The sequence below is a fragment of the Pteronotus mesoamericanus genome, unplaced genomic scaffold (assembly GCF_021234165.1).
Source record: "Pteronotus mesoamericanus isolate MK-2021 breed Mesoamerican mustached bat unplaced genomic scaffold, CSHL_Meso_final contig_105, whole genome shotgun sequence".
NCBI lineage: Eukaryota > Metazoa > Chordata > Mammalia > Chiroptera > Mormoopidae > Pteronotus > Pteronotus mesoamericanus.
Window position 1 is genome coordinate 13576835 of NW_026555006.1, and position 26630 is coordinate 13603464.

At 40.3% G+C, this 26630-nt stretch overlaps 1 protein-coding gene across 1 annotated transcript in view; it reads left to right on the plus strand.

Moving 5' to 3' along the window:
- The window catches only part of ROR1 (receptor tyrosine kinase like orphan receptor 1), a 372181-nt gene that overhangs the window by 238834 nt on the left and 106717 nt on the right, over positions 1–26630 (plus strand). The window contains exons 3-4 of the mRNA XM_054572162.1: positions 8732–9019; positions 9676–9706. Coding sequence (XP_054428137.1) covers positions 8732–9019; positions 9676–9706 — 319 coding nt within the window. The remainder of the gene's footprint in view (positions 1–8731; positions 9020–9675; positions 9707–26630) is intronic.

Sequence of the window (26630 nt, forward strand, 5' to 3'; positions counted from 1 at the left end):
GGAAGTGGGTGTTGGATAGAACTGGGTTCCAATCCCAGCCATGATGAGCCTAGCTATGGTAAAACATCTAGAAGTCTGGGTATCTTCTTTAAAATAGGGTTAGAAATACCTTCATACATCACAGGGTTTCTTGAAAGGGTAGAATGTAGTAATATATGTAAAGTGACTGATGGAATCAGTGTTCAACACGTTTATTCCTTTATTTTCCTACCTTTATTAATTATAGGTGGAACTCAAAGCAATCTAAATGTGGGAGGTCAGCTACTCTCATTCTCTGTAGATCTTAACTACTTAGGAGGAAAAAATAGTTTCTCTGAGCTTGTAAGAGTTTATTTACATACAATTGGCCTAACTTGTAAAAGTGACCTGCACATTAAAACAAGCCTCTAGGTAGCGAAGGTTTCTTACACGCCTTTGAGTTGCTATGTGTACGTACTGTGCTTCCTAAGGAAAGACCTACAAAGGCAGCTGTCTTTACCCATTAGTCCAGATTTATAGGGGGGTTCGCTCTAAGTGCACATTTGCCAAACCATTTCTGATATATGTGCATTTCCTCCCCTAAAAGGAGCTGCATTGTCGACTGTTTGTTGTCTCTGGCCCTGTGGACACTCTTTAAACCCATTCTTGTTCCTCAGAGGTCATCAGCCCAAGCTCAGCTTGTTGCATTAGGATCCGAGCTCTCCAGAAAATGCGAGTGTTAGGCCAGGACCCAGCCTAGCCCAGCACTTCTTTTCTTTTGATGTCTGTGTGCTGCCCGTGGACTAGAGCAGCTTTGTCCAGCCAGAAAATATTTATCTTTATCAAGCTATCTCTCTACCTGATTGGGGATATAGGTTTGAAACTGGGGAGTTTAATGTAGAAGTTTGGGTTGGAGATGTGGTTCCACCTCTTCATCGCTAATTATGACCTTACCAACATGCTTAAAGTTTCAGTCTTTTTTTTTTTCTTCTGAACAATGGACATTGTTGTGGAGAATCCTCCTAGAGATTTTTGAGCAGTAAAAGCAGGGCTCAACAAGAAGCCAGGCAAGAATCAGTGGCCAGGAAATGTTAGCTATGATGATTGTAGCCAAGTGTTGACTGCTCAGGAGAATCATTTGAAGACCATCTTTAAAAAAAAAAATAATGCTTGTACCTGGACTGCACCCAGGATCAATTAAATTAGAATCTCTAGGGTTGAGCCCCAGATTTCAGTGTTCTGTTTTGATTTCTGTTCCCCAGGTGACAGTGATGTTCAGTGCGGGCTGAGAATCTCTGGGTCTAGCTTATTATAGCTTCCTATAGTGAAGGCTTTCGAAATTTCAGGACTGTCTTATTTAACCTCCATAGCAACACTACTGGGGACTTACAATGATTAGCCCTCTTTTGCAGTTGAGGAAACTGAGACTTGGAGATGTTAAATAACAGCAAGTGAGAGACAGTACTCAGATACGAAGCCAAGCAGTCCAACTGCAGAACTATGATATTAATGACCGTGGTGCATCCCTTATCACGAATAGTGCATCCTGTGGGAACTAAGGTGCAGTAAGCAGGGTCATCCAATGGCCTCAGGCCCTTTCCATACCTTCAGCTTACGGACCTGCTCCCCATGTGTTCGGAACTTCCCGGCAGCCCCACGTCAGATAACGAACTGTGGTTATTCAGAAGTCCCCTGCTATTTCCACTGATTTTTATTAAATGCAGCTTGTGGCTCAGACTCAAGAATGTGCAAGCCGATTTAGATTACGTTTTGCATTGAGTTTATTAAGATAAAAAATATTTCCCGAGATAGTGAGTCAGAAGTATTTATGGTGAAGTGTGCTGAAAGTGAATGCAGGTTGATAGCGTGAACAGAATGTTCTCTCAAAGTCAAATGTGATGACCTAACTGTGTTTGGCAGCCTTCCTTTATGTTTAGCTAAGCATTTTATTTCATGTCAGGAACCTCCTCCCTCTTCTGAAAAGGATCAGTCCTGTAGGAGACTAGGATTTTGGCATGTTCCTCTTTGATACCAAGACCCAGGCCCAGAGCCTAATTGTGACTGGCTCCCTGGCTGCCTGGCTGGGTTACCATGGCAAAGGACTGTTAAACTCTTTATATTTCAGTTTCTCTCACTTGTCAAAATGGGAATATAACTCTTGGCCCCGCCTTCCTCCCTGAGGAGAGTGGGAGGGCACTTTGAAAATTAAGTAATAAATGTTGGGAGGGATTTGTGGATGTGACGTCTTGTCAAACGAGTAAGTAATAAATGGGGTGTTGCCGAAGCTCATTTGCCCAAAATACACTTGAGCCTTCCATTTACTTAATCAACCAGCATTTATTAAATGCCTATGAAGTTCACAATAACACATGGACTGCTGAGGGAAATACAAAAAAAAGAAAAAAAGAGGAAATAGAGTCTCAATTCCCAGAGAGCTCATAAACTTCTTTTTTCTCGCAGTTCACTTTTTAGGTTGATTAAGCGTCAGTATGAACGCTGCTTGTGCTGCATTGAAAAAGCTCATTCTCAATGATGACTTCCAGTTACGTCATCTGTAACTAGTAGTGATTTAGTTGTTCTCAGTACCAGTGGGTATTGTCACGTGCTGGAAGGACTCATAAAAAGGGCAAGGATATTCTGTAGTCCTGGTTAGAGTTGGGGGAGGGGGGACAATGGAAGACTACAGTCTAGGTTTATTGGCAAATGGTGCATTGGCTAACAGTGTGGTCTTTTGTGTCCAATGGCTTGGGTCTGGGTCCTGGCTCCACCATCTTCCAGCTGCATGACTTTAGGCAAGTACTTAACCTCTCTGCCTCTCATTTCCTTATCTCAAAAATGATGGGAACGATAGTGTCTAACTCATAGGATTGTTTTCAAGATTAAATAAATTAATGGCTACAGGGTGCTTAGAATGGTGCCTGGCACCTCATAAATGCTCAAAAAATGTTAGCTGTGCTTATCACTCTCTATCGGTAATGGAGAGGATGGTGGCACCAAAAGAATGCTTTCATTTCATTTTCCTGCATTAAAATAGCAAATCTTTTTTTATTGAGTCCCAAACTTTTGCCCAGATCTACTGCAGTCTCTTAAGATTTCTCCTAAATCCCAAGGTGCTTACTCAGAAATAGAAAACAGGCCATGCAAGCCTCTCTCAGGCTTCTGGTGTTTAATTCTGAGAGCCTCACACTAGACCAGGACCCAGAGGGGTGGAGAGGTGCTCTGTTTTTGTTTTGTGGGAGGCAGCAAACGGTATGTTCCGAAAGAGTTGTCTTTGCTCACAGTTTATTTAGCACAGGTTCACTGTGGGAATTATAATTTTTGCATACCAATAGAATACAGGATAATATCTCTTAATGAGCAAGATAAAGAAATAACAAATACAGACTAATTACACTATTGTTCTAGGCAAGGGGTGGTGAAGGAATAAAGTCCAATTTTAATATGAGGTGCACCTTTTTACAGGAGGTGGTTGGTACTGGGCAGAGTAGGCAACCCATCAAAGAGCAGATTTCCCCAGTTGCCAGCACAAAAGTAAAAGCCCTGGTTGCTAGAGCGCGTTGCTAGGGAACAACAACGCCAGTGTTGGAAGGCGTCTGATCCTTTTCCCCCAGACTCTGCAGGGTTTATCACCACTGTCTGCGTGTAGTGCCTTGCCAAGACAGGAGCCAATGCCCCAAGGGTCTACAGAGAGTTTTTAGGTTTCGCCCAAGCCGAAACTGAGATAGTCCTCATGAACTCTCAGTATTTATAGTCTAAATGTCCTCTTGCCATAGATGCTTCTCCACATGTTCTTACCCATATGCCCCCAGGGGCCTCCTCCAGGTCTTCGCTGCTGATTGCTTATCAAGGACAACAGATGTAGAATAATGACATTCTGGTATGACTTACTTCATTCTTATATCAAAGCAGTGTGGGATGATGACATACTGACACAGCTTACTTCATACTTATATCAAAGCCACTTTTTTCCTTTGTCATAAACAAGTTGGATTAAAACAACTTCACTTAGGTCATAAACAGGTGGTTTTGAAATTGAACCTATTGCACAACAGGAGAGCAGTGAGACGGAAAGAGCACTGAGCTTGGAGTCCAAATCCTGGCTTTGCCTTCTGGTAGCCGGGCTAGGCCTGGTATAGGTCTTCAAGTCCTCTGAACCACAGCTTGCCCCCATCCTGATCGTGCAAAAGCAGCGGTGCGTAAAACTGCCGGGGCCTTAGCACAAGTCACTCCAGTGTTAACAAACCAACAAACTGCGCTGGAACTCATTCTCCACCACCATGCCTTGTAGTTTTTTTTAAGCCAATTTACACTTAAGGCTATCTTTAATGATGTGGTAAAAATTACTAACTTTATTAAACCTTGACCCTTAAGGACATGTTCTTAATATTCCTTATGTTGCGACGGGAAGTATAAATAAGCACTCCCACTAACTACTGGAGTACTGTGGTTGTCACAAAGAAAAACATTTGAGTTGTGAGCTGAACTACTCACCTTTTTACTTGAAAGAATGACTGATAGTCAAACTATGGTTAGTTATTCCTGAATATTTTTGAAAATGAACAAAATGAGCCTGCCATATAAATAAACAGGAAATGATATTGTCAATAATAACATTTGAACTTCCAAGAAAAAATTAAAATTTGGGAAAATACTTGGCCACCACCAGCAGCTTGATAGCTTCCCAATCTTTACTGATGAGCTTGGTAGTGATATTAATGAATATGATTTTTCTATATTACATAACTAAATGTGTTCACATTTGGAAGCTCTGCATAAATCATTGAACCAATGTTTTATAAATGGGCAATGCAAAAGAGTACATGGGTAAAAGATCTTTTTAAAGGGAAGGATAAACCAATTCATTTAAAGATTACGAAAAGTTCTTTGATGTGCCTTCAGATTTCGCATTGCAACTAACCTTTAAAAACTATCACTTGTCGAATTTGCTGTAGTATCAAAGAAGAATATCCTAAATTATCTGAAAAGGTATTCAAATATCCATCCCCTTTTCCAAATGTGTGTGTCCAGAATTCCTTTATATATTTCAATCAAAATGACATATCTCAAAAGATTGAATGCAGAAAGAAGAGACTCCAGCTGTCTGCTTTTAGGCCAAATAACAGATTTACAACAATGTAAAACAATGCCACTCTTCTTACTATTTGTATTTTTCATTCAAGTGTATTTATGTTAATAAGTAATGGGATTATTTTTTACTTTTCAATAAATTAATAAACAAATATTTTAAAGTTATCTGTTTGGAGTACTCAATATTTTAAAGAGTATACATAGAGATCCTAAAACTAAAAAGTTTGAGAACTTCTGCCCTAGAACATGGACTCTGGACATAATTTTTAAAATTATATTTTTAGAATAGTTTTAGGTTCACAGCAGAATTGAGAGGAAGACACAGAGATTTCTTTGTACCTCCTGTCCCCACACATAAATAGCCCCCCCTTATCCACATCCCCCACCCAAATGGTACATCTGTTAAAATTGATGAACCTACATTGACACATCATAATCACCCAAATACCTTAGTTTCCATTACTGTTCACTCTTGGTGTTGCCTTTTTCAGAGTGTCGTATAGTTAAAATCATACAGCATGTAGCCTTTTCAGGTTGGCTTCTTTCAATTAGTAATATGCATTTAAGTTTCCTTCATGTCTTTCCATGGCTTAATAGCTCATTTCCTTTTAGTGCTAAATAATATTCTATTGTGTGGATGCACTACAGTTTGTCCTTTCACCTACTGAGAGACATCTTGGTTGCATCCAAGTTTTGGCAGTTAAATGAATAGAGCTACAAACATCTGTGTTCAGGGTTTTGTGTGAACATAGTTTTCAGCTCCTCTGGGAAAATGCCAAGGAGAAAGATTGCTGGATCAAAGAGTACAAGTATGTTTAGTTTTGGAAGAAACGGTCAAACCGTTTTTCCAAAGTGGCTGTTCCATTATGCATTTGCACCAGCAATGAGTGAGAGTTTCTGTTGCTCCATGACTTTGTCAGCATTTGGTTAAACTGAGGTACCCAGACTTTAAGTAACTTGCTCAAAGTCACACAGATAGGTCAAGGTAGACCTGGGTTCAAACCCATCAATCAAATTCTAGAACCTGCCTAATGGAGTATTAACCACTATGGTTACATTAGCATTGCTATATGATTGCTATTTCTATGGTTCTTTCCTACAGAGGGTGCAGTTAGCCATTTACTAGGTATGGGATGGGACTTGAAAGTCAAAAAAAACAGCTCCAGAAAGCCCCCTGTTAATTACTCTCTCTATTCTCTAGGTATACCTGAAATCTCTTGGGAATACACATGCTTATTATGATCTATGAGCAAACACATTCATGGATTGAGTATGTATATTTACATAGATTATAGAAACACAACCAAAGACCAAGATCAGAATATAAATGTAAAGAAGCAAGGCATTGGCAAAATCATTTGTGTGCTCATGACTGTGTTGTGAAGGATGATCATTCATTGGCTTAAGTGAGATAAAAAGTGTCATTGCAGTAACACATGGGTGGTGGTCGTGCTTAATCTGTTTTCTACCACACACACGCACTGATAAGTGCATTCACACTTGTCATACACTCCTGTGGGGCTGCCCAGACTGAAATAACATCTCTCCCCAGTTTTTCCATGGAAAACTAAAGCAATTAATGAATCACTTATTTTTGGCATTTATGAAAGCATTTTATAGGTATTCGGTGGTTAAATTTAGCCATTTAGCTGTCTCCGAAAAAAAGGTTATGTTTGAAAAAGATCACATTAAAGTCAGCGAATTTACTGTGCTCTGCCTGTGCTGTCCAATACAGTAGCTACTTGCCACACGTGTCTATTAAAATTTAAATTTTCAGTTCTCAGCCGCTGTAGCCATACTTCATGTGCTCAGTGCCTCATCCTGTGGCTAGTAGCTAGCTACCAATTAGATAATGTAGGTTACAGAACATTTCCATTGTTACAGAAAGTTCAGTCAGACAATGCTGCTAGACAGTAGGATACATTGAAGGTGCAGCAATCACCAAAACCTTCTGGGTGCCTGCCCTTATGGGCATATAGTTCTGCAGAGAAGACAGTCACTTAAAAAGCTGTCCTAGGCTGGGGTCGGAAAGGGACAGAGGACAATGGGAAGGTGGAAGTGGGGATCTACCCAAGGATGGGTGGTCAGGAAAATGAAGCCAAAGAAAACCCTACTTGAATAATGGACCGATGTTTTAAAAAGCGTTAAACTTAATTTTTACAAAATAAGTTATTTTCTCAGCAACTGGATTCCACAATTAATATCAGTATGATGTTGAAAATATTACATTATTGAAGAATAAGCTTAAATAAAATTTATTTTATTATTAAAATATTTAATGTGATAAATCTCAAAAGAAGCCCAGGCAAATGTTCATGCAATATGATTCCATTTATTTGAAATTCTAGGACAGGCAAAATTAACCTTTGATGATAGAAATCAGAGCTGTAGTTGCCTGGAATGGGGGCAGGAGACTGAATGGGAGCAGGGATTGACTACAAAGGTTCTTGGAGTGTTGGTTCAGGGTTTGATCTGGGATGTTGATGATATCTTAACAGACATATTGGTTTCATGAGTATATGCATTTATCAGTGCTCATGGAACTGTATAACTAAGATCGGTACATATCCTGGAATGTAAATTATTTCTCAAAAATTGAACACATAGCCCTGGCTGGGGGGTCTCAGCTGGTTGGAGCATCACCTCATACACCAAAACGTTGTGGGTTTGATTCCTGGTCAGTCCCCAGTTGGCCCGTGGCATGGCTTTCATAACCCTTACATTATCACCAGGAGGAAGATCCCTGACATCTTTCCTGATCTTGTGCTTTGTGGATAGGTCCTCAAATAATATCATTTCATTCAACATGGTTTCATTATAATGTTGATAAGATGCCATAGGAACTTAACTCTTGTTTATATCAATTAGCCTATGGTAAAAGTGATTTAGTTATACATTGATTCCCTTAAAGTTGCAGGGCCTATCGATAACATTAAGTGACTTACTGTAAATAATATTGCTTCTGCTTTTCTAGTTTTTTCATGCTTCCTTTCTTATCAAAAGTGGACAAATTAGCCCCGGCTGCTGTGGCTCAGTGGATTGAGTGCTGGCCTGCGAATCAAAGGGTTACTGGTTCGATTCCCAGTCAGGGCATATGTCTGGGTTGTGAGCCAGGTCCCCAGTAGGGGGCGCATGAGATACAACCACACATTGATGTTTCTCTCCTTCTCTTTTTCTTTCCCCTCCTCTCTCGTTAAAAGTAAACAAAATCTTTTTGTTTTAAATGGACAAATTAGAAAGATCTTTGCCAGAATGTTAAGAATGGTATTATTTTGGGGTGGGAAAATATTAGGTGAATTTTACTTCTTTCTCTTCTTCACTTTATTGTTTGAGTCTGTAACACAGACTATGTACTTTTTTTTTTTTTTTCCATACCCTGAAACACAACAGCTCCATTTTGTCTTGTCATGGAGAGTGCATTTCTCTCTGGTGACTATATAATCATTTGAAAACTTTGGGGTTTATACCATGGTTAGTAACACATTTCCTTCCAAGCAGTAGGCTCTGTGGGCGATTGTTTGATAGTCGTGGGGTCCTGATAAATGGATAATTTCATGCCTTGTCTCTCTCCCCCCACACTGTTTATTTTCAGTCTCTCTGTGGTCCTGGGGCTCCATGGATTAGATTCGGGGTACTTGGAAGCTGTCTGCACCTCTCACCTGTCTCCTTCACCCTGTGCTCACAGATTCTTACCTGACTCTCGATGAACCCATGAATAACATCACCACATCCCTGGGGCAGACGGCTGAACTGCACTGCAAAGTCTCTGGGAATCCGCCTCCAACCATCCGCTGGTTCAAAAATGATGCGCCTGTGGTCCAGGAGCCCCGGAGGATCTCCTTTCGGGCGACTAACTACGGCTCTCGGCTGCGGATTAGAAACCTGGACACCACAGACACGGGCTACTTCCAGTGCGTGGCAACCAACGGCAAGAAGGTGGTTTCTACCACTGGAGTCTTGTTTGTCAAGTTTGGTAAGCAGTCTCCTACTGGGAATGGCCTTTGGCCCTCAGCCTCCTCCGGGGTGAGACGGGAGGGAGGGAGCCCGTAGTGGAATGAGCGATGTACCCAGCAACCCTAAGACTGGCACGAGTATACACATTTTACAAATAAGTAAACCAAACAAGGCCCGTAGTTACCCACTGTGCTCAGGGATGCCCAGCTAAGTAACCAACAGAGCAGGAGTGGAGTCCGATCCCACAGACCGTCTTCTAAACCACCAGGCCAGTGAGAGAGAAGTTGGAAAGATTTACAGCATGCATGCCCTTTTTCTGTCCTGGGGCCATCAAAGACGCCTGCTGTTGCAATCAGTGTCCGGGTGCCAGCACTCGGCCTCCCATGGGAAATTCGCTGCATCCTCTGAGGATGAACACTCTCCTGACTCATTTTTACACATGAATTAGCGTTTTTTTCAGGCTCTGAGCTGTGACATACAGACAAGTCCTCACTGGTACCCTTTTTTGTAGAGGTGGCTGGTAGAGAACTGGAGCAAAATAATAAATCCCAGAAAAATAAATAACACCTCGGAGGGGTTGAGGACTTTAATCGGGAATGGTTTGACGGTACTGGTACTCATCGCATCCAGGAATCCAGGCTGACTGCTTCCTTTGTTTTTCTTTCATTCCTTCAGGCCCCCCTCCCACCGCAAGTCCAGGATCCTCGTAAGTACTTCTCTCTTCTTTCTTGTCATTTCTAAGTGTTTCTCCAGAGAGTTTTGGGGCAAAGGCAATGTCCACTGCTTGGACTAAAACACAATTTTTCCAGATTTCATTCCATTTTGCCCGGCCCTCATTCCATGTTGCTTTTTCCCTGATATGAAGATTTACAGGAGACCAGCATTGGCAGTAATCTCAAGCGTGGCGATGTTGATTCTAAATGATCAAAGCAAAACTCTACTTCCATTTACTGTTTGAAAATTAATCTAACATTATTTACAGTAATAAATGTGATAAAATCAATAAAATGATACAGTACTGTCTTAACATGTACTCCGGCCTTTAGCTTAACAGGGTCCATTTTACATTTCTGCAAGCATGTCTGGTGCTTTCGTCATTGAACAGGTCCACAGTTAGGTGATCACTTCATGTTTAGTCCCTTTAAGAACTCAGAGGTGGAAGTTCTGACTCACATAGGGGAAGAAGCCCTGTGGCTGGGTTGAGAATAACAGTAAGTTGGATTCATTTTTTGAGTCTCTTGTTAATGGAGCCTAAAGGTCCAATTTCTTTCACTAACATTATTGTTGGTGTATTTGTCCTCTGATTTGGCTAAGGAATTCTCTTCTTTTGCTCCATGAGTATCCACTTGGGGTATTTTTTTAAGTATATTTTTATTTTGGTGAGGGAGACCCATTTATTAAAACTCTTGGTCTGCAAGAAAATATATTTTATATTTTGTAGACCTCTGCCATGAAAATATCAACATATCTGACCTAGACTGTACCTGTGGCAAACATAAGAGCCACTTTATTTGCTCTAATCCCCTCTGTGCCACTAATTACAATGTGGGATATTTTAATATGTTTGTGTGTGCCTGGAGGCCCAGTGGCCCACAGTCTCATTAATAAAATAGGTAATGGGTAAAAATAAACATTGGCCATCAGCCACACTGTTCTATTTCACCAGCTGGTTAAAGGCAACTGTAAGAGAAATCTTTAAAATTACCCAAGTGCCAATTGCATTCTAATTGCCCGGGTAGAAAATGTTGATTGATCTAAAATAGTTCAGAAGTTTGGTCACTCTGCCTTGCATTTCTTAAAGTTAATCTTTTTTTTTTTTTTCTTATTTCACAATTGGTTGATATGTGGAATCCTTTTGAAGTCTTATTTAAACAAAGATTACAACTTTTGTTACTTGCTGTAAAAATGCTTCCTACCCTGGTACCTTATTTGTTCCTGTTAATCTGTGTTTCAAATGTGGTTGATAATCTGTATCTCAAGTTGATTAATGTGGTTCACTAATCTGCCTTTATTATTCATTAAGCACTGGGCTGTTGACTTTCTCCCTGTTGTATTTGCATCAGAAAGGTCCTTTTTTTTATTATCAACATTATTTTTAAACACCCATGTCCTTTCTTTTTGAAGTTGTTTTTTCTTTTTCTTTTTTTGCTGCCACATTTCTGATGAACTCAACCTGTCTCGCATGGTTTTAATTTTATACAAAGATAGTACAGTAGTTCACCCTTATCCATGGGAGGTGGGAGGGTACATTCCAAGACCCTCACTGGATGCCTGAAACCACAAAATAGTACTGCACTCTATGTATGATGTTTTTCCCTAAACATACATACACCTCACAGCTTCTCTTTGGCATATCCAAATTGTCAGCATCACTATTCTTGCTCTCTGGAGCCAGTATTAAATAAAAACAAGGGTTACTGGAAGCACTACAGTCCCAGGATAGTCAATCTGATAACCAAGATGGCTACTAAGTGACTAAAGGGCAGGTAGCATATACTACGTGGATACAGTGAACAACGGGATGATTCAAGTCCTGAGCAGGACCAGGAGAAATGGTGTGCAATTTAAAACTTACGAATTGTTTATTTCTGGAATTTTCCATTTAATATTTTTGGACCAAGGTTAACTGAGGGTAACTGAAACCCTGGAAAGTGAAATCGCAGATAAGGGGGTGCTAACTCCTGTGTACCACTTTCGTGAGCTGATGTCTACAGAGAGGGTGTTGAAGTTCTTAAAGATGCTCAACCTGGCTAAAAGTATCCTTTGATGTCAGCCACCTCTGTTTTATCTCTTAGCTCCGATTATCCATCATGTTAGTCAGGCAAGAGCATGGAGGGTGTAGTTGCCAGTTTTGCTTGGAGGGAGCTACAGTAAGACGCAATCGAAGTTAGAGATCCCAAGGAGCTTCTGGCAGTCCAACCTTCATCTTCATTGTGGCATTGCCAGTTGGCATTTTGATACCCTGCTTTCTCTTTTCCCCAGAAACCAACAATGTATCCACTTTTTTTTCTTAGCTGCCTCTACTTACCCCCTGTCTGTAAGAGTTCCTCTCCTCCCAAGACTAACTCCCAGGTAGAAGGCTGGCCCCCTCCCCCATCCTCATAGACTCCCAACAAGCAGCCGCACCTCACTACAATGGGACAGGTAGAGCGTAACAAAGCGATAGCCATGGGGAATACCACAACACGTAGGATTGCCCCCAAAGTCTTTTATTAAACCTTACAGTATTTTTTCCAAGTTAGGAGTGAAGTGGTTATTAAATTGCTCTGTTTCCTTCACGGTGGCACAGCAGAGTCACTGCAAGGAAATCGAATGAAAGTCCATGGCACAACCGTCACGTCTGAACGGTGAAATGTAGGTGTGTGTGACACGGGAGGGCTAACGTGCCATTTGAAGCCTCCGGGCTGGCCCCACAATCTGCAGCTGGGAAGGGCTTGCCCCTCAGGACTGTGGCCCAGGAAGACAAAGCATCTGAGGTACTTGTCACTCCCTCTAGGGGCTGCATTAGGTTTTCACAGGAAGCTTCCGGGATGGCATTTTAGTTTGTAGCAGGAGCAAGTCTGAGGCGTGAGTAGTTTGGCTTCTGTTCATAGCTGCAGGCTTTATTTTCTTCTGTCATCGCTGGGTCCTGGCCCACCTCTAACAATTACAGGGCCTGGGGCATGAGTGCAAGTGGAGGCCCACATACCACACGTCTAAATATTTAAAAGTTATAAATCAAGCCAGCGAACTGTTAGATGAAATATGTTCTATCCTCCCACGTTGACAAATATACCTTAATAATGACAAAATAAAAAATACATGCAGAGTTATGGTTTTTATCTGACTGAAAGCCAGGAACTATCAAAAATGACTACTTTAATCATTATTATGCATGTCTTGGTGCTCTGTTAATGGGCCAGAGATACTATATATAATTCATAGATTGTTATGCATTAGTTCCATTAAAATTTTTGTGGCCTTCATTTCAGCAAAATGAATACCTATGTTGTTTTTCACAAGATTTTTACTTAGTGTATATTTTTTGGACAACAATGCCAAGTTAGACAAACTTTCTTGACTCACTTTAATTCTTCCTTTTTAAAAACTAATTTTAATTTGGAAAAACTATGCTTCCCTGAGCCAATAGCAGCTATAATTCTCAATGAAATTCCTAAAGCAATACTTAAATGTGCTAAGAATTGTAACAAATGAACTAAGAACTTTGTATATCATATTGAAATAGTATTGGGGCTATATGATAAATAATCATTATTGCAGAATATATTACAAAGTATAATTTCATCATCAAATCAGTATCATGCTTTACACATAATCCTATACATGTACACGTTTAAGAGTAATATGAATTGTTTAATGTATTAGTTTTCTAGGGTTGCTGGAACAAACTCCCACAGCTGAATGGCTTAAACAAAAATTTGTCTCCCAGTTCTGGAGGGTAGACGTGCAAGATCAAAAAGTAGGCAGTACTGGTTCCTTCCGAAGGCCATCAGGAAGACTCTTCTGGTGATTTGCCAGCATTGTTTGGCTTGTCGAAACATCACCATAATTTCTGCCTTGATACTCACATGACATTCTCCCTGTGTGTATCTCTTCAAATTTCCTCTCTTTATGAAAATGCCAGTCATACTGTATTAGGACCCACCCCAATAACCTCATTTTAACTTGATTACCTCTGTAATGACCCTATTTCCAACTAAGGTCACATTCTGAGATACTGGGCATTAGGACTTGAACATAGGGATTTTGGGGGTGACACAGTTCCACCTATAACACTTAATATTGCAAAATTTTTCTCAGCCTTGTGAAACTCTTCCAAATATTACTCTAATTTCTGAGAACTTTAAGAAGCACTGATTGTAGTGTAAAGAAAAACAGGAAAAGGGATGCTTGGTAATATTGGGAATGATCATTTGTTGTGTAAGAATCTATTGCAACCCTGGTCAAGTAGCTCAATTGTTTGGAGCATTCCCCATACACCAAAAGGTTGTGGGTTTCATGCCCAGTCAGGGCACACGTCTAGGTTGCAGGTTTGATCCCTGCTCAGGGCACGTACAGGATGCAACCAATCGATCTTTCTCTCTCACATTGATGTCTCTCTCTCTCTCTTCCTCTCTCTCTCTCTCTCTCTCTTTCTCCCTCCTCTCTTTCCCTTCCCCCTTCCTCCCTATCTACAATCAATAAACATATCCTCAGGTGAGGACTTTTTAAAAAAAAAAAGACTACAATATTCCAGTTGGGAGAAAGAATTAAGAAAACGGATTAATTTATTTTTTTCCCTGCCAAGTGCCTTTGCCCCTGCTGTCCTCCCTGCACTTCAAGCAGCATCCACCTCCTGCACTGGTAATGGTGCAGCACACAAGCCTTCGCAGTAGGTATTCTCGGTTGGCTCGGCTGGACATAAGGCAAGAGATGCAGGGAACAGAGTCCGTCACAGGAGTGGATGTTAAAGGTTTTGCATATACTGTGCCAGCGCTGAGTGCCAGGGCCCAAGAGACAGGGATCCCTTGTGTACTCTTTACCCTTATTAAATGATTTTCTGTGGACGTTTGTATGGGGGCTCAGGGTAAGAGTTCAAGTTCTTTTTCTTTCTCCTCTTCCTCTCTTTTCTGCCCCTCCTCCTCCTCTTCCTCTTCTTCTTCGTCTACAGTTTTACTGAGATATAGTTCACATAGCACAAAATTCTCCATTTAAAGTCTAAAACTCAGTGTTTTTAAAATATTTACAGAGTTGTATTACTACTAGTTTATTTTTTATTTAATCTTTATTGTATTTTTTCCATTACCATTTAGTCCCCTTACACCCCCTTCCCCTCAGCAATCACCACACTGTTGACCACGTCCATGAGTCCTTTTTCCATTTTGCTCAGTCCCTCCATCCCACCACCTCCCTCCAGCCGCAGCTGTTATCTTATTTTAGAACAATTTAATCACCTCAGAAATAAATTCTTCTCAGCCCCTGATAACCTTTAATCTCCTTCCTGTCTACAGATTTGCCTGGTCTAGATATGTCACATAACTAAAATCATACTATATTTGTTCTTTTGTATCTGGCTATTTTTACTTATTATAATAATTTTGGGATTCATTTACATTATAGCACACATCGGTACTTTATCCTTTTAATGGCTGAATAATATTTATTGTATGGCTATACCACATTTTGTTTGTCTATTTTTCTGTTGACGGATATTTGAGTAGGTTCCACTTTTTGCATGCCCTGAATAATGCTGCAGTGATCATTCCTGTATGAGTTTTTATGGGGTGTGTGTTTTCAATTTGGGGGGGCATATACCTAGGGATGGCATTCCTGAGGCATATAGTAATTCTGTGTTTAACTTTTAGAGGAACTGCTGAACTGTTTTCCAAGGGGACTGCTCCATTTTACTCATATATCCCTCCAAGGAATGTATGTGGGTTCTAATTTCTTCACATTCTCTCCAACACACATTTTCCTTTTATTTATTTTTTATTATTATAAGCATCCTAGTGGTTATAAAGTTGTATTTTATTGTGGTTTTGATTTGCATTTTCCTAATGATGAATGACATTGCACATCTTTTCATGTACTTCTTGGCCATTTATATAACATCAGAGAAATTTTTGTTCATATTTCTTGCCCATTTTTTGATTATGTTACTTGCCTTTTTATTCTTGACTTGTAAGAGTTCTTTATATATTTTGAATGATGTATCCTTACCCAATACATGATTTACAAATATCTTTCCCATTCTATGGCTGTCTTTTCATTTTCTTGACAGTGTTCTTTGGAACACAAGTTTTTAATTTTGATGGAGTCCAATTTATCTTTTATTTGGTTGTTTGTGCTTTAGAGAAACCACTGCCTAATCCGAGATCACAAAGATTTACTCCAATCTCTTCTTCTAAGAGTTTTAGTTTTATAGCAGAGATGGGTACATACGGAAGGTGGTACGATGACATATGAGGATGACTTAAAGGAAGTGAGAAAGTAGTGCTTCCAAATTCCCGACAGATATTAATCTTTGTTATCCAAGAATAATAAATTCGAATTTCTGGGAATTCTCAGAAATTTGTAAAATCATAAGATACTCATATATACTTGTATGTTTCTAATTAATTATTATTTTCTATAATAATAAACAGTAAATCATTTTACTCTGATGCTAAAAATGTAAAATAAAATCCAGTATAATTAAAAAGAGTTTTAGTGCTATAGTTTTAGCTCTTATACTTAGATTTTTGGTACATTTTAAGTTAATGTCTGTATATGGTGTGAGGTAGGAATCCAGATTCATTATTTTGCATATGTAAACCCAGCCATCCCAATACCATTGGTGGAAAAAAGTATTCTGTACCCACTTAATTGTCTTGGTAAACAATTAAGAACCAGCTAACCAAAAATGTATGTGCTTATTTCTGGACTCTCAATTTCATTCCATTGATTTATGTGTCTAACCTTATGTCAGTTCCTCAGAGTATTTTTTGTTGTCGTTGTTACTTTTTAAATTAAATTTATTGGGGTAATAATGGGTAATAAGATTATGTAGGTTTCAAGTATACAGCTCCTCATAGTCTTGATTACTGTAGGTTTTGAAATCAGAAAATATAAGTCCTCTATCAGTCAGTGTTCCACTGGAAAAAGAGAGCCAATAAAATTTTATATGTATGCATATATAAAGAGATTTATTGCAAGGAATTGGCTTATGTGATTGCGTGGGCCGGCTAGCCAAGTTTGAAATCCATAGGGCAGAGTGTCAGGAGGGGCAGGCTACACACTCCTGGCCAGATGCTCAGGCTGCATTCACAGGTACCACTATTTCATCTTCCTCTGGGGAACTTTCCTTCTGCACTTAGGGCCTTTCAATTAATTGGATCAGGCTCACACTTTTATTTAGGATGCCCTCCTACAATTTATCAGCTGATTGTAGATGTTAATCACATCTACAAAGTATCTTCACAGACTAGTGTTTGATTGAATAACTGTGGAGTATAGCTTGCCAAGTTGACACACAAAACTGATCATCATATCCTCCAACATTGCTCTTTCTCAAGACTTCTTTTTGGCTATTTTGTATCCCCTTGCATTTCTATATGAAGTTTGGGGTCAGTTTGTTAATTTTTGTGAAGAGGCCACCTGGGATTTTGATAGGGATTGCACTGAATTTGTTGATCAATTTGTGGAGTATTGTTAGCTAAACAATATTAAATCTTTTAATCCATGAAGTGGGGTGCCTTCCCATTTATTTAATTTTTTCAAGGGTGTTTTATAGATTTCAGTTTACATGTTTTTTCTCTTTTTATGTTAAATTTATTCCTAAATATTTTGTTTCTCATGCAATTGTAAATGGAATTGTTTTTCTTGATTTCGTCTTCAGATTATTTATTGATACTCTGTAGAGATACAACTGATTTTTGTATGGTATATTGACCTTATATCCTGCAATCTTGCTGAGCTCATTTATTAGCCCTAGTAGAGAGAGAGAGAGAGAGAGAGAGAGAGAGTGTGTGTGTGTGTGTGTGTGTGTTTAGGATTTTCTGTATACATGATCATGTCATCTGCACATAGAGGTTATTTTATTTATCACTTTTCAATATTGATGCCTTTTATTTATTTTTTTCTGCCTAATTACTGTGGCTAGAACCTCCAGTACAATGTTAAAAAGAAGTAGTGAAAACTGATATCCTGTCTTTTTTTCTAATCTTAAGGGAAAAAGATTTCATGATGCTAGCTGTAGGTTTTTCATAGATGGCCTTTATCAGGTTGAGAAAGTTCTCTTCTATTCCTATTTTGTTGAGTGTTTTTATTATAAAAGGGTATTAGATTTTGTTAAATGCTTTTTTCTCTGCCTATTGAAATGATTATGATTTTTCTGTCTTTATTATATTAATATTGTGTATTACATTGATTGATTTTTGATGTTAAGAAAAGCGTACATTCCTGGAATAATTTCTGCTTGGGCATGGTGTGTATTTCCTTTTTATATGTTGCTGGATTCAGTTTGCTAGTATTTTATTGAGGATATTTGCATCTGTTTATGAGAGATATTGGTCTGTAGTTTTTTTTCTTGTTATGTTTTTGTCTAGTTCTGATATCAATGCAATACTGGCCTCCTACAATGAGTTGGGAAGTATTCTCTCATCTATTTTTGGGGAGTCTGTGAAGGATTTATATTACTCTTTAAATGTTTGGTAAAATTTACCAATAAAGCCATCTGGGCTTGAGTTTTTCTTTGTGGGAAGTTTCAAAATTACTAATTGGACTTACTGACTTGTTTTAGATTTATTTAGATTTACTATTCTTCTGAGTAAGTTTTTGTAGTTTGTATCTTTCTAGGAATTTGTCCATTTCATTTAGGTTATCTAAATTGTTGGCATAGAGTTGTTCATAGTTCCTCATCATTCTTTTAATTTCTGTAATAAAAGTAATGATGTTTCTTCTTTTATTTCTGATTTTAGAAACTTTTTTTTTTTAACTGTTCAAACTAGCTAGTCTAGCTAAAGGTTTGTCAATTTTATTGATTTTTTTTTCAAAAAGCTATCTTTTATTGAAAAGTGGGCATTTAAATAATGTAATGTGCCAACTCTTGAAGTCAGAACACCCCCTCTCTGATGTTGCTGTGTGCTGTTGTTGTTGCTGCTTGATCAGTGACTTTCCTGAACGAGTTCGCTATAGTCTGTATTTCTTGTCCTGTGCAGCTACTGAACTCTCTGCTCAGTTAGCTTCATGATCAGATAACAATTGGACAGAGATCTCCTTAAACCAGTAAGTCTTACACCCTTTGTCTTGGGGTCCCATGTGTGCTTTGGGGCATCTCTTCAGCCTTCCAGCAGTTTATAACTCTGCATTTGCCTTCATTCAAAGTCAGCCAGAGGTTAGAGATTAGGGCATGCACCTAACCCCTCACATGAACATGTAGTTGTCTATCCCCAGAAACATGTTGCAGTGTTTCAAAGCCCCTGTGAACATCTCATTCCTTAGATCCTGCTTTTGAGCTTTTGAGCTTTTTGGCCAGGCTCTTGTTTTCTCCAGCTGGTATTGCTACCCCAGGCTGCTATGAGATCCTTTTTATTTTTTTTTTTAAACAAATGACCTGATAAAAGGTCTTTTTCTCACTGAGAGCTCTGAGTCTAGTCAAATGAAGATAAGTCCTGTGAACGGGACTTTCCAAATTGCTGCCAGCCAGGTCAGATTGTGCCAAGTTTTAGAGTTGGGGCTTTTGAGGCACTCTAACCCCTCTGCCTCCTCCATCGACTGCTGGGCTGCTGGCTTTCACAGCAGCTCTGGTGGTGGCTGGGAAGCTGCTGGTGTTCAAAGTCACTACGGATGTGGGAAACAGAGATGGGAACAGAGCAAGATAAAGTTCCACAGAACTCTGTCCTTACTAAATTTTAGCTGCAACCCTCCTCCCCCATCCCTTTTAAATAAATGCTCCTCAGAGTGTTGCAAGCCTTTGGCTAATTTCCAGAGTTCTGAAAATATTTTTTTCACTTTTTTTTTTTTGCCAGTGTTCTTATATGTAGCAAGAGATTTTTGACAGTCATTCCCTATTTCCCACTGCTTCAGGTGCCTTCTTGTCCATTTCTAAGGACAGTCCTGGGTGGATGATGTCTTGGAACACCTGTAAGGCATGAAGTCATTGTTCTTTATGACAGCTTCCCTTTGTTGCACCTCTCACCCAAAATAAGACAGTGTATTGAGATTCGTTATAAGCATCACTGTGCTTCTCCAAAACAGTAATCCACAGAAGATGTTCTGATCTCCATCATCAGAAAGGCTTGTAAAGGTTAAATGGCTTTCATTGGACATAATTCATATCTGATTTCTTCCATTTTAATCTTTTGTCATCATTAGATTGATTAATTTGACCCTAGTGAAGCCTGGATCGCCAATATTATATCACTCATGTTTGCTCAAGACTTTTTTCTGGTATATATCTTGAGCTTTCTGAAGGAAACAGACCCAGGCCAACAGACACTAAGCATTGATTCAGTTCAACAAATTTTTGTCAGTCACCTACAAAATGCCAGGCTCTCAGCCAAACTCTGTGGAAATGATAAATAATAAACTTTGCCCTCAAACTGCTCACTCACTATGCTGGGAGCCGGGGAAAAACGGGCCATCCATAGCATCAGCAAGTGCTTTCAGCCACGCCTCTCCTCCGTCTACCCTCCCGCTGTCCTCTAAGCCACTGTTACACCCTGTTTGAAATTCTACAGCAGCCTTAGAACGGATTTTTCTTCTTTCACCCTTATCTCCTACAGACTACTTCTCATTAAAGAAGCCAGAGTGAGCTTTTAAAAATATCTTCTGCATATATTCTTTTAAATTGGTGTTTTGGGTTTCTTCCGATACATACCCAGAAGTGGAATCACTGGGTCATAAGGCAGCATTATTTACAATAGCCAAGATACCCAAACAACCCAAATGCCCATCAACAGATGAGTGGATAAAAAAAGCCATGGTACATAAATACAATGGAGTATTGCTCGGCCATAAAAAAGAGTGAAATCTTACCATTTGTGACAGCATGGATGGACCTAGCAGGGGTCCCCAACCCCCGAACCCCTGGGCCACAGTCCATGGCCCACTGGGAGCTGGGCTGCATAGCAGGAGGTGAGCAGCGAGCGAGCGAGCAAAGCTTCGTCTGTATTTCCAGCTGCTCCCCATGCTCGCATGACTGCCTGAGCTCCGCCTCCTGTCAGATCAGTGGCAGCATTAGCTTCTCATAGGAGCAGGAACCCTGATGTAAAATGTGTATGCATGGGACCTAGGTTGCACGCTCCTTATGAGAATCTAATGCCTGATGATCTGAGGCGGAGCTGAGGCGGTGATGCTGGCGCTGGGGATCGGCTGCAAATACAGATCAGCACCAGCAGAGAGGTTTGACGGCACAGAGACCATAATAAATCAATTGCTTGCAGGCTCACATCGAAATCCTATCAGTGAGTGGCAAGTGACAGTTAAACTGCATCTGGTGGCAGGTTTTATAGTGGCAAGTGAATTGATGTACCTCAGTTGTACAGCTGCACGTGGTGGCAGGCTTTAAGTCGGAATCTGACACATTCTAGCCTGCGTGTTGCCCACCCATTATTTTATTTACCACTTCTGTCCATTCCTCTTTCCTGCATGGCACACTTGTCTCAGTCACAGTTTTGGTAAACCCACATGCTAACCCTAGCATGTAGTGAGTTGTATAATTATTTCATTATATATTACAATGTAATAATGATAGAAATAAAGTGCACAATAAATGTAGTGTGCTTGAATCTTCCTGAAACCATCCCATGCCCCTGCCCCGGGCCATGGAAGGATTGTCTTCCATGAAACTGGTCCCTGGTGCCAAAAAGGTTGGGGACCACTGACTTCGAGGGTATTTTGCTAAGTAAAATAAATTAGTCAGAGAAAGACAAATACCATATGATTGGATTTATATGCAGAATCTAAAGAACAAAATAAATGAACAAAAAAATAGTAACAGACTCGTAAATACAGAGAACAGATTGATAGTTGCCAGAGGGGAGGAGGTTGCAGGGGAACCCGGTGAAAAAGGGGAAGGGACTGAGAAGTACAAATTGGAAGTTACAAAATAGTCACGGGGATGTAAAGTACAGCATAAGAAGTATAGTTAATAATATTGGTAATAACTACATATGGTACCAAATGAGTATTGGAAATATCAGGGGAAACACTTTGTAAAGTACATGATTGACTAACCAATATGCTGTACAACTGAAAGTAATACAAAATAATACTGAACGTAAACTCTAATTGAAAAATAAAATTTAAAAACATCAAGAATTAAAACTATCTTCTTCCCTAATTATAGGCCCCCTCACCCCCTAGGACTTCCCAGTTGGAACAGACCCCCAGCCCCTCGCCCTGGCTTTCCCGTCAGTCTCCCTGCCCCGCTCTGCGGCCTCCCCGTGTCCTGCTCCCACCTCCGCCACTCGGCCCCTGCCGTGCTGGCTGTGCTCTGTTCCCGAGAAACCCAGGCTTGTTCCAAAGGCTGTAGCATTTCTGTGCTAGCAGTTCTCTCTGTCTGGAGGCTTTTGTTCTGAGATCTTCCCATGACTTCCTCCTCCTTGTCATTCAGATCTCACCTAAAATATCACGTCCTCAGAAATGACCCCCAAATCTAAAGTAACCCACAATCTTTTTCTATGGTATAACCCTGTTTCATTGATATTAGGGTATGTGTCGCTGAATAAGCTTCACGAGGTCAGGACCTTGTCTGTTTCAAGTACCTCTTTATCCCCAGTCTTAGAACATAGCCAGCATTCAGTAAATATTCACCAAAGGAAGGACGGAAGGAAAATAAAAGGGGAGGGGAGAGGAGGGGAGGAGAGGGAAGAAAAATGAGAAAAGAAAAACAACATCTAAGGGTCCTCTTCTATAAGATGGTAATAACAGTACCTGTCTCAGGATTGTCATTAGCAGTAATGAAACAATGAAAATAAAATACTTAATACCTGGTAGAACTCAATAAACACTCCTCAAATGAATGCGATGTTATTTGTTGGCTGGCTTGACTATCTCATCTGTCCTAAGACATATGAAAAATCCTAGTATGGGGCCTGGTATATAATTAAGCTTCATGAATTTAAGTTGCATTTCTTTCTTTTCCTTCATCTCCTGAGGGGCTCCTGCGGAAGTCTATAAGAAGGGCATGGGAGACAGAACTATCTATCTCGTGGGGTTATTGTGAAGATTAACTGAAAAAATAAGATAATGTGTGTGAGGTACATAGCACTGTACTTGGCATATACTAGGAGCTTAATAAGGTTATTGACATCATCATCATTATCCCTATCATAACCACCACATCATCATCATCATTACCATTGTTATTAGAGCAAAGACACTATGCCTTCTTTCCAGCCAGAGTCCTTCTGGACAACATTTCCTGCTGTAAACCCCAGTAAGAGACCTGAAGCCTTAATTTCTTTTTTTCTCATTGGCCTTTGGCTAATGTTTCTTTCTGCAGAAAGACAAAGTGACCAGCTTTTGATAAATTCTTTCCTTCTCTTATCTGCTTCCAAGTCTCAGCCACAGTGAAGAAGTGTAGCTGGGTGCTGGCCCAGCCCAGGAAGTGATAATATAATTTTTCAACTCAAGATAAACACTAGGTTAACTTTCAACGTAAATACTTAGGCAGTTAGTTCAGGGGCGGAGGTGCCTTGCAGAGGGGAGACCAGGAAGTCATTCAGCAGCTGGGCCAGGACACAGGGGGCCAGTGAAGTAGCCAACCACCATGTCTTCCTCCAACTGCCTGAGACTCGGCACTCAGCAAAGAAGGGGCAGATGGAGGGAATGTGGAGAGATTAGATAAGAAGGATTTCCCAATCCCAGTGGGGGATAGTTCTAAAAGTACAGAAGGTTGAAAAGCCAAGCTCTTACATCCCAATCTACCCCCATCACTCAACAATTCTCACTGAATGAATAGGGTGTGGAAAGCTTCCAATTAAAACGATACTTGTGAATATTGGCAAACATATCTTTGTGTGCAGGGCACATTTAAAGAGAAAAGAGAGAAGATAAGGACTTGCTTTCTAGAAGCACAGGTTCTGAAAGCTGGTACACCGGGCCATGAGCTTCTCAGTCTGTGTGTTAGTCATGAATGTATCTCCATACCTAGCATGGCACCTAGTGGATACTCAACAAATGTGTGTTAAATTGAACATCAAGAGTTCTGTTCAGAAATCTTTTCTCCACTATGACAAGGTTTTATTCATTTGCTCAACACATTTTTATCAAGCTCCTTCTATGTTCCAGGCCTCTGATTCTTAGAGCTGTTTTTAAGTCATACATGTGGGTGCCAGGCAACACACGCAATCTAAAATTCCTCATTGTACATCATTTCCACTTTCCCTTTCTGTGTTTATGAGTATTAATACCAGCTTCTGCTATAAGTTACGGAGCAAGTACTTTTAAAGCATTCACCCAACTCTGGCTGTGAATGGAAAGTCCCAGTGTAATCAGAGTGGAGTATTGCTTCCCAAATTGTAATACATGTGTGTATAAATCACCGGGGGGTGTTTTTAAAGAGTAGGTCTGGGATGGGGCTTGGGGCTCTGCATTTCTAACCTGCTCCCAGCAGGTGCTGGAACAGCTGGGAGCAAGGATTTAGACAAAGGCTCAGTCTGGGTTCTAGTCTTCCTCCATCATTCACTAGCCAGTGAATCCTGGACATGTTGCTTACCTTCTTTAGATCCCAGTTCATTTATTTGCAAACTGAAGAACTTGAATTCAGTGTCATCAAAGAATTATTCTAACTTTAAATTTTCTGACTCATTGAAACTGAGTTTGCTGTTCTCTTTATTATAGTAATATCTCTTCAAGTTCTAGATTTCATGCAATTTGCTCTTGGGTCCTCTTTCTCTGCTTTGAGGTGTTAGTAGTCCTCTTCTATACATCACGTGCTTCCCTCCTGCCCATCCCAAGCACGATGTTGTACAGTTAAATCAATCAGTGTGGATGATTTTACAAAGAACTCCTGCATGGGAAACCCCCACCATCATGATCACCAGACTCTGAAGAGACATGGTATTGCGCCTTCCTGGATCAAGCAGAAATAACTATGCATTTTGCTGGTCAGTAGCAGGCTCTTTTTGCCTCCTGTTAAAGAGAGCAGCATTTCCTCCCATAGTTCTTCACGAGGCTCCTGCCTTGTATGCTGAGCACCCCTGTATGAAGCTGAGCAAGGGGGCTGCGGCAGGAGGCGGTGCGATGTCTTCACTTGGGTGTTTTTAAAGTGCTGATCTGATGATCTCATTGCCTCACTAGCTAATTGGAAAATTAAGGACACTGGTTTGCATATATGACTTGTGAATACAGGTTCATTATTAAGTCACACACTCATAGAGCTTTCTAAAGGAAAAAATCTTACAACAAACAATTAATGGTATGAATAAACTTGACTGTGCCAAGGGTAGTTAAGCACAATTGGTCAGTTCTTTGCATAAATGACATAATCTGCATTTGATTTTTTCAACCTAATGTTCAGGTTTCTTTTTTTCTCTTTGATCTCTGGTCTTTGGTGTTTATAATCAGTGTCAGTGTTGACAATTTCTCATTGCTTCTTTCTCTCTCTCTCTCAAATACACACACACACACACACACACACACACACACACTCATGTTTATATGCCCCCAAAGCAACTGCCAGGGTCCTATTACCTCATAGTGCTTCTCAACTCAAACGATACATTATGATCGCCCAAGGAGCTTTAAAAATTACCCATAACCATCCTCCTCCCCAGACAAATTAATTCAAAATCTCTTGGGGTGATGCCCAGACATAATGTTTTATCAAATAACTCCAGGTGATTTTATGTGCATGCAACCAGATTTGAGAAGTACCTTCTCCCATTCTCCTCCTTGCTGGAAGGAGACTTGCGTTAGACTGCCCAGTTCTAAAATATTATAGATACCAGAGGACTTGAAGCAACAGAAACCAGAGCCAGGATAATCACATGCCTTCTGCACCATCAAGATCCAAGGAAGAGAGCAGAACCAACTCAGAGAATTTAACCCAGGGAAGTTAATGTACGGAATTGGTTACACAGGTCATGGGATTGTAGAGAAGACAAACGGATGGTGTGCTACTTAAAGATTAGCAATGAATGGAATACGCAGCCATGCCTAGACTGGAGGGACAAAGAGAAGGGGTGGTTTCAGCTGGAGCCTAGGAGTAGGGTCATGTGTGGAGGCTGGAATGATGGCAAGCGTGTTCTGGGGCCCTGGAGCCATGAGAAGGTGCTCTCACTCATCACCCAAGGCTGAAGGAGGGCAGAGAAACAACTTGGCTTCAAGTTTCCTGACACAGGAAGCCTGAGAATTGCAGCTGCAAAGGTCACTTCCCTGTGGATGCTGAGCAGGGCGGGGGAAGGGCAGCGAATGCTGCTGGGAGCACGCGGGCCCAGCACTAGCACCAGAATCCCAGATGGACTTCCATGCCGCTAGAAGGCTTGGGGTGGAGGCAGGCTGAGAGGACACTAAGGCAAAGATAGTGTATTCAAAGTTGCAACCCTGCCCAGCCTTCAGCTGGAACTATCCAGTGGACAATTGGTGTTGTAGAGCTGGGACCTGGGACAGAGGTCAGGACTGAAGGGGCGCATGTGGTGGTCATTTGTCCCAAGTCACTGAGCAAAGCGGTGAAGGAGATGAAATTCCCAAGAGAGGTTGTAAAAAGAGACAGGAATAAGACCTCTTATGTTTGTATGACTGTTTATAATCTTCAGGACATTTTTTTCTTATATCTTTTGATCTTGGAGACATCTAACAGCTTTGAGAAGATAGCCTGGTGTTTTACTTCCCTGTCTAGAAAAAATGGAAGATTTAATAAATTATGATGTCTGTGCTCTTTCTTATCATAACAAATTCTTTTTAATTGTGTTGAAGGTGCTCTGAGTCTAGACCTCAATATTTATGAATTCTTGGAGGCTAAAAACAAGGACAGAAAGCTTCTAGAAGTTTGCTTCTTGAGACACTAAGAATAGAATTTGCTAACTGTTGTACATACTTAATCAGTGCTATTCCTTGCCATGCATCATAGTATGTCTTCTAAATCTCTGCTCAATTCTGCATCAGTAATATGCCTTCATTTTAAATGTAAAAATTCATCTATACTGACTTTTTTTAAACTAGAA